We start from the raw sequence: 9,148 nt of genomic DNA, 5'->3' as shown, positions 1-9,148 counted from the left end.
GGGGGGGGGGGAGGGCATTAGAACGCAGGAAGTAAAATGTTTGTAACCAGATCTCAAATAGGACTATATGGAAAGTGGAGGAAAGTAGTTGCAACGATTAAGCCTTCGTCTGAAAGCCACTCGAAAAAGCCCGTTTGAAAGTGGAAAAAATTGCCAACTCTGGGCGGGTGGTTCGGTTTAAAAAAAAAGTTGCGGTTGGAGCAGGGTGAACTTTACCCTACTTAGAACTGACAAAAGCAGCACTGTCTCTTTAAAGAGCCCAATGCATTCCTCCCAACAATAGCCACAAAGGAAACTCCCCTCCCCCCCCCCCGCCAGTACAACGGCAGCAGTTAACCCATTGAGGCCCAGTGCGTACGTGCAAACAAGCCCAAAGAGCAAAGTTAATTTAAAATAACCTTTTAATTCATGTAAATTACACCAGTCATACAACAATGAAAACAGTATTACAAAAACGGTTAATAATCGAACGTTTTTCATGTCTTTATAAAACAAAGACGTTAAATTGACGTACAGCAATGTACCCAGACTGCCCATTGCGAGTCCAATGCAAATTAACATCTGCGAAAGGGCGTAGAACAGACGGGAAAAGGCAACTGACTCAGCAATTTGTATTTTGTTTCAATATACAATAAAACTTCCAACTGAACACTCTTGCTACCTTGAAACCTTTAGTCGGGCTGCAAAGATACACAATTAAACCAAAATAAATTCACAGGAACTCCCAACTCTCAAACAAATGCCCTCCGCCCGAGTCCGAACACGCCCGTCGGGGCCCGCCTATCCGCTCCGTTTCCTCATCGGGGGTGGTGAATGAACCTGCTCCCCACGTGGTGCTGAGGGCGCCTTTTTTAGAGATGTGCAGGTTGCTCCGAACCAAACCTCTCAAGCCGTGCTTGCTCCAGAAGTGAGAACCAATCGAAACCGAAAAAGTCCTGGTCTCCATCACTCCCGTCCCAGAGGGCGAAACTTTCAGAAGGCGACAATCGCCCTGTTCCAGGAGCCCATGTTTCCCAACACTTGATCACAGCAGATCTGCCCGCTCTCGCCCTCGCTCTCCTCTTTACTCAGGAGCCCAGAGAAGCTGGAGCCAAAGATGTTGATGAGACTGGAGACGTTGGAAGTCTCCATCTCCTCTTCCTCTTGGCTGGCAGCCGGGATGGCCAGATGCTGCTCGGTCCTGGGCCTTTTGAGCGGGCTTTCAGGCTCCGATTCCCCCTGCTCTCCGTTTCGCCTCTTCCGACCAGAACTCGCTTTGGCCACCGAGTCACAATCCGAAGGAGCCCCCAGCTCTCGGGACCCCCTCGCCTCCAGCTGCTGGGCGCATGTAACCGCAGACTGGCGGGGGGTGTCCTGCTCCTGGGTGGCCTTTGCTTCTGGCTCTTGGTCCTGTGAGAGCGGGCACAAAGTCCTTTCCACCTCAACCCAGCTCGGCCCTTGCTCCTGGGGTTCTGTCCTCTCCGCCTCAGCCCTGCTCACTCCCTGATCGCCCGAGGACTCGCAGGCGATCCTCTCCTCCATCTCGGCCCAGTTGGCAGACTGCTCACCGGCCGCTGCCGCTGCTGCCGCCGCCGCCGCCTGGAACTGGCCCTGAGCCTGCAAGTAGAGTTCTTCCTGCTCGCTCAGGTAGACCTGCCGGGCACTTCTGAGCACCAGGGACACCAGCAGGTTCTTGTGCAACTTGATGCCTCCGCGCTGTACCCGGGAAGAGTAGATCTTGCCGAGGGAGATGGTCATGATGCGGTGCGCCTCCACCTTAAACTCCATCGTGCGGCTCGCAACTTTCCGCCCGGTAACCGAGCCGGGACTGCCCCGAGGTATCAATCGATGGCACCCAAGTTCGACTGAGGAGTGGGATGTGGTGGGAAGCTCCCGCCGGGAGTATTGGGAGAGATTCCCGGGGTAACCGGTGCCTCTAATCCGGCTCCCGCCGCGCAGCTCCGGGAAATAGTAACCGTTTATAAATAGCTCACTATTTATACTGGCCCGGCCGCCGCCGACGACCAATCCCCGCCGCCCCCCGCCTGTCACAGCCACGGGGCCCGCCCACAATGGGGCAGGTCTCGGCCAATCAGCGCCCCAGCCCGCAGCAGCGTTATTTGAATTGGAGCCGTCACCGTGAAACTCTTAAAGCGGCACCGCCCCTGCCCCCACCCCCACCACACCCCCCCCCCACACATACACACCCCCCCACACACACACACACTAACCCCCCCCCACACACACTCCCCCCCCCACACACACACACACCCCCCCACACACAGACACACTGACACCCCCCCACACCCACACCCCCCCACACACACTCCCCCCCCCACACACAGACACACACACTCCCCCCCCCACACACACACACACACACTCCCCCCCCCCCACACACACACACACTCCCCAACCACACCCACAACCCCACACCCACACAACCCCACAACCACCCACACCCACACACTGTAAGGTGCGCACCTGAAATTCAATGGATCCCCGACTTGGAAGTGATTTTGTTGTTGTTTATTTTGCTTCGCTGAAAGGAAAAGGTAATATCCAGTGATGGAGCTGAGCAATACAGTCCAAAAATAGTTTTCCGTCTGTGCTGATTTAGTTGACTTCATTTGCAATCGCAAGGTCCACGCTATGTGCCTCTCTTCCACACGTCAGCTCATGGCAAGGGGCATTAGAGAAGAGGGATCTAACTTCAAATGATAAACTCTAAACCTGTAAAGATCATAAAGGTAGGCTATCTTTCAGATAATGTCAGATTCAAATTATTTCATTGTCATGTACACCAAGGTGCAATGAAACTCCTTGTTCGGAAACTCGCAGGGTCAATAGTATATACAACAATAATGAGAAACACAATAAATACAAATGCAAAACAAAATACAACGATGAGTGCAAAAAGAGTTTGCATTTAGCTCGCACCTTTACCATTGTAAACTGATTTAATACTCAAAAATCTTAAAAGAATGGCCAATCCTCAAAATCTGTCCCATTAACCTGATCTTTTATCACCTTGTAGACTAGTTCAATCAGAGGATCTCTTTGCCACGTGCCAAGTAATCATTAAGAGGTCCAGTCAGTTGACCGCCTGGACTTTTTCCAGCTTAATTTAATTCCAAGGTTGTGTTTCTAGCTAACTCGCCCCCAGAGAGCGTATGCAGTTTCTATTTGCATACTCAAGGCCATCGATGACTGGTAGGCACTTGAGTCACTCAAGTGCATTCATGATAGAATAAACATTTACTTTGTTTTAATTCTGATAACAGATATTTAGTACAACATTTAAAAGAAGCACAAAGTACTTTGAATCGGAAATTTTATCCGGCATTTAAATAAGGGATCATTGCTGTGGGTTTCAGCAGAAGATAAATAGAGGCAAAGATGGGAGAGTCAACCTGGCTGATCACCTGGCTGTGCTTCTTCCTGAATACGAATAAGAGACTGAAGAGGGTGGTACCAGCAGAGAGGATTACAAAGAGCTGGTCTGGGGTGGCAGAAGAAAAGTTACAGGACGGTTTCATATCGGTGGGCTAGGCCATGTTCAAGGATTCGTCAGCAGAGCTGTAAGAATATGCTACAGTGGTCTCCGACTTCATAAAGAAATACATGGGTGAATGTGTACTACAACAACATTGTCTTCCCCAACCCGATGCCCTGAATGAACCATGAGATTTGTACTCTGCTGAAGGCTAGATCTATGGCATTTAATATTGGCAATCTAGGCTCATTCAAGAAGTTCAGGTACAGCCTCCTCAAGACCATTGTGAGTGCAAAGAGACAATTGAGGACTAAACTGGAGTAAAGTCAAGCAACTTGCAGCTAAGGCAGGGCTTGCACACTATCACTTGCTACAAGGTGAAACTGGGCAGCTTTAGTGTTAATGATGCATCATTTCCGGATGAGCACAATGCCTTTTATGCTCAATGAAAATGACAATTCAAGAGCAATGACACAACCTACACAACCCCTGACCTCCATGTGATGTCAGTCTCTGGGGCAGATGTCAGAACATCCAACAAGATGGTAAATGCATGCAAAGTGTCTAGTCCATACAGCATACCTGGACGAGTGTTAAAGACCTATGTGGACAAACTGGCTGAAGGATTCAAGCATGTCTTCAACCTCTTGCTTCTGCGGTCTGAAGTTCCCACCTGCTTCAAAAGGACAACTATCCAGCCAGTACCCCAAAAGAGCCTGGTGACCTGCCCCAATGACTAGAATCGAGTAGCACTTAGATCCATTGTAATTAGGGTTTTCAAGGGATTAGTTATGGTGCAAATTAACTCCTGCCACAAAAATGACCCGGATCCACTCTAGTTCGCACAACAGGTCACCAACAGATGCTATTTCACTGGCTCATGCTCGCCAAATTCATTACCAAGCTGCAAGATCTGGGCCTCTGTACATCCCTTTGCAACTGAATCCTTGACATTCTTATCGGTAGACCCCAATCAGTGTGGATCGGTAGCAACATCATCTCCTCATTGACCATCAACACAGGTGCACCTCCGGGACTCATGTTTAGCCTCCTGCTTCATTCTTTTTACATCCATAACTGTGGCTGTAATGCCATCTTCAAATTCACTGATAACACCACTGTTGTTGACCGAATCACAGCTGGCAATGATCAGTGTACAGGGTAGAGATAGTGTTCAAGAAGGAACTGCAGATGCTGGAAAATCGAAGGTACACAAAAATGCTGGAGAAACTCAGCAGGTGCAGCAGCATCTATGGAGCGAAGGAAATAGGTGACGTTTCGGGCCGAAACCCTTCTTCAGACGGTAGAAGGTTCTGAAGAAGGGTTTTGGCCCGAAACGTCACCTATTTCCTTCGCTCCATAGATGCTGCTGCACCCGCTGAGTTTCTCCAGCATGTTTGTGTACAGGGTAGAGATACCTGGTTGAGTGGTGCCACTACAACATGTTCTCACTCAACATCAACAGAACCAAGAAACTAATTGTTGATTTCAGAAGGGGAAGTCAGGAGATGCCAGTTTACATTGATGGGTTGGCTGTGGAGAGAGTTAGATGACCCGTCTTGGACCCCACTAATCACGAGAATCCCCACCATTTGGGGCCAGGCCCTCTTCTTGCTACTAATAACAGGCAGAAGGTGCAGAAGCCTGAAGTCCAATAGCACCAGTGTCAGAAACAGCTATTTTCCTACAACTATCAGATCTTTCAACCGACCTGCACAACCCTAATTCTACCCCAGTAACAGAACACACTGGATCACCTCTTGCGCTAACATGGGCTTGTTTTCTAATTATGTTTTAGCACTAATGTCTTGTTTTTGCATAGTCTTTATCTTTTCTCACCGTCTTGTATAACTCAAGTATAATTGATGTCATGTTGCACTTGTACCTCATAATACATGTGCATTTGATAAGGTCGACTTGACTTAAAAATGGAAAGGCAGAAGTGGTTCCTCTAGGTAATATGGATAATATGACCTAGAAGCTCAACTCAGGATCAAAGACAATTGTAAAAGTGAAATGGAGTATATAACAGCAACCAAAGACAATAGCCATACTGATATTATTTGCCGCATGTTTTCTTCATCCGACATTGGTTAGCAGAAATGTAATAACACTGAACAAAAAGTGACAGAATCATACATGGTCCTTGAGAGACTTCAGAAAGGTTCTACACAAATGTATCCTGGGATAAAGGATTTTTTAATTAGACTGAAATGAGTGAGGATATTCTTATAATATGGTTGAGGTAACATTTCATAGAAATGTATTAAATCATGATAGGTTTAAATAGGGAAGAGAGAGAAACAGGAGACACAAATTAAAAATGACAGGCAAAGATACACATGAATGTAAGGAATGTTATTTTTTAAAACTTGCAAGGATCGTGGAGATAGTTGCATTCAGGACTTTCAAAAGGGAGAATGAGAACAACGATCTACAGATGCTGGTTAATACACAATAGGACACAAAGTAACTCAGCAGGTCAGGCAGCATCTCTGGGCAACATGGACAGGTGACGTTTCAGGTCAAAACTCTTATTCAATGTTATGTTTCAATAAACAGCACAAATCAAATTATCTGTTTGTTATCACATTGCTTTCTGGGAGCTTGCTGTGCACAAATTATCTGTCGTGTTTCTCTCATTACAACAGTAACTATTTTTAGCATTTACTTCATTTTGCTGCAAAGCATTTTAATACGTGTTGAGGTCATCAAAGGAATTATATAATGCAAACTAACTCCATGAGATACTGACAATTTAGTTAATTTAAAATCTGAAATTGACTTTTTTTAAATATCCAAATATGAAGAGATGTGGAACAGAATAAGGAACATTTGAAGTTACATAACAGGTTAGCTATGATCCAAGTGAATGGCAGCAGGTTTAAAGGGCTGTCTGGTTTCTATTCTTAGAGACACAAGATTGCAAATGCTGATATATTGAGCATTCTGTTCCCAAACGAAAGACCTATCTTCCATCACCAAAATGACCCTGCAAAGACAATTTCATTCGTGCATCTGCACCTTTCTCTTCTGACGACGAGTCCCCCTTTAAGAGTACTGTGTTTTGATGAGGAAGTTCCGCTGATGTAATGTTTATTGTCAGTTTCAGTCAGTCATGTGCTAGGGAAGAGGAGGGGCAGATTCAACTTCGTTTTAACGTGAAATTGAATTATTTATTAGAGTTTGCTAACCGGTGATCAGAATATAATACTTACAGTCTCCAATATTCACAGCCCGTCAATGCGGGGGATAACACATGAGATCATATTTTAAAATATTTGTGCATTACGGATGATGCACAACTAATTATTGTATTTCGAATCTTAAAAATAGGTGCCCAAGTCAACTAACTTTTAATTTAGACAGTTCCATTATTTTGTGAAAACCTTTAAGAGCTTCGGATGACCCCTAATATTTCCGCATAATTAACTCTTAATCCTAAGTGTTTTAAACCCTGGCAATAAAGCGATACCAAGCGATTTGTTTAGATTTCCTCATTTGTATGGGGAGGGGCAGGAGTTATGCATGTGTGTGGGGTGGGAGGGGAGAGGTGGGGTAGTAATGTGTGTGTACGCCTATAATCCATTGAAACTAAACGAGGCGCATCCTCTCAGATGATGCTTTTAAATAAATGACAAACAAAATGAGAGGCCAGAAAATAGTTTCCACAGCCCTGACGTCAGGATTCGACACGCTGAAAGGCGTAACTTTCCATTATTTACAATGCAGCAGTGCCAAACGCGTTGGAGAAATGGAAGCGAATATTTCATTGAGCAGGTTCATTCAGCGCCATGCACAAACGCAGCGAATTAGTCGTATTATTTTAAAAAGTGCATGCCGAAAATATTTTTTTTTTGCCGTTGTTAAACGATTCTAAATGTTAGTGTACATGTTAGGGCCTCATTAGGGCTAGAGCTCCTTTACTGGAGACAAACGAGGTCACTGCCCGTGGGCAAGAGCTTTCCAATCATATCCCGAGTTAGTTTTGTAGTCTGATTCTGATCCAGGCAGACGCACATAGGCTAACGCATTCATTATCAACAGTACGCGGCTACCCTGTCTTCTCGTTCATTGAACAAACAGCCAGATTTTCAATGAGAAAGATTCCAACCCTACCCAGGGCTCCAAAACTAAACGTTAAAACATTATGTTTTTTTATTCATTTAATCATCAGCTAGAAAAATGTTAGAGACGATAAATGGGTCATAGACATGTGGGGGGTGGGGTTAGAGGTAACACATAGTAAATAGTATGATTTTGCAGCCCGTTTATCATTTTCCATGGCCATCAAATAGCATATTTGCCAGGCCATTTCCATCTCCTGTTTGAAGGAGAATTATGGAACATCATTTCTATATTTCCAAAGACATAGACCATTCAGCCTATCAAGTCTATGTCCATTTTCCCCACCAATTTACTCCCCCTCAGATTTTGCTGCTCACTTACACACCATGGACAAATTAACAAGTAGTCTACCAAACCAGCATGTCTCTGGGATAGCACCCAGAATGGTGAGGGAAATCCTTGCGGTCATGTAAACTGCACACAAAGAGTACCGAAGATCAACATTGAACTTAATCTACTTAATCATTACACCATACTGTCAAAAGGGGAGGGTGTTAAGGGAGTTACTTTTGCAATAAAACATCCGATCTTGGAAACATCAATGACTGAAATCATTCCCTATACATGAGTTTGAGAAAAATGTATGGAAAACAACAAAAGATCATTTTGTTTCCCTCATCCCTAACCTGTCTGAAGAAGGGTCTCGACCCAAAACCTCACCCATTCCTTCTCTCCAGAGATGCTGCCTGTCCCGCTGTGTTACTCCAGCATTTTATGTCTATAAAAGATCCTTAGTGTCAGTTTACTTTTCAGAGTGACTGGATCTAATTGGTGTTTGTTTATTTGGTTAAGCAGTGGCAGATACTGGTTAGGCCTCTCTCCTCCCCACTTCTAAACGTTGTCACCTTACAATTGATTAGTCTCATTATAATTGATTAGTCTTTGCCCTTCTATTCTTTAAGGTGAGAGGGGAAAATGTTAAAGGAAATGTGCAGGGCAAGCTTTTGCTTTAGGTAGAGGGTCATGGGTGCCAGGAACACGCTGCTGTGGGTGGTGGTGGTGGTGGAAACAGATACGATAGTGACATTTAAGAGACTTTTGGATAAGCACGTGGATATGCAGGGAATTGAGGGATATGGATTATGTGCAGGCAGATATGGGTTGGTCTTTGAATCATTTTCAACACAGACAGGTTGAAGGCCCTATTCCTCTGTTATATTATTCTACGATGTTCTAATATCCAAAGTGATTGCTTACTCAAATAAGTACACTTAAAAAAAATCATACGCCAGGAAATTGTTGTCAGTGATCTTTATCCAGGTCTTTACAATGCAAATTTGGCTCCCATACCAGAATCACTGGGTGCACATTTGCTGACAGATTTAAGTGTTAAGCACTAGAGGGCCACTCATGGGAATCCTAATGAAATTTAAAGGCTTGCAATTATAAGGGCACCACACACAATCTCAGATCCTTCTAAAGCTCTTTACAGACAAGAATTTACTTTTTCCTTTGAATTTCTAATAAACTCAAAAGCCTATTTGCACACAGCAAGATCCCAACAGTAGCAATAAGATGCTAACCCAATAATCACAAAATATTTAA

General features: G+C 44.8%; 1 protein-coding gene across 1 annotated transcript; it reads right to left on the bottom strand.

Annotated features, from left to right (window-relative positions):
• Window positions 1-383: 383 nt before the first annotated feature.
• On the bottom strand, window positions 384-1,942 carry ier5 (immediate early response 5). The gene has a single exon (XM_033028356.1). The coding sequence runs from the start codon at window positions 1,765-1,767 to the stop codon at window positions 973-975; it is 795 nt and encodes a 264-aa protein (XP_032884247.1). The 5' UTR covers window positions 1,768-1,942; the 3' UTR covers window positions 384-972.
• Between the last annotated feature and the right edge of the window lie 7,206 nt (window positions 1,943-9,148).

Source organism: Amblyraja radiata, chromosome 10, assembly GCF_010909765.2.
Source record: "Amblyraja radiata isolate CabotCenter1 chromosome 10, sAmbRad1.1.pri, whole genome shotgun sequence".
Taxonomy (NCBI): domain Eukaryota; kingdom Metazoa; phylum Chordata; class Chondrichthyes; order Rajiformes; family Rajidae; genus Amblyraja; species Amblyraja radiata.
Note: the sequence above shows the minus strand (reverse complement) of the source record. Positions and strands in the feature narration are given on the sequence as shown.

Bases quoted from the DNA above. Each gene is read 5' to 3' on its own strand.
- ier5 (XM_033028356.1), bottom strand. From the start codon at position 1,767: ATGGAGTTTAAGGTGGAGGCGCACCGCATCATGACCATCTCCCTCGGC.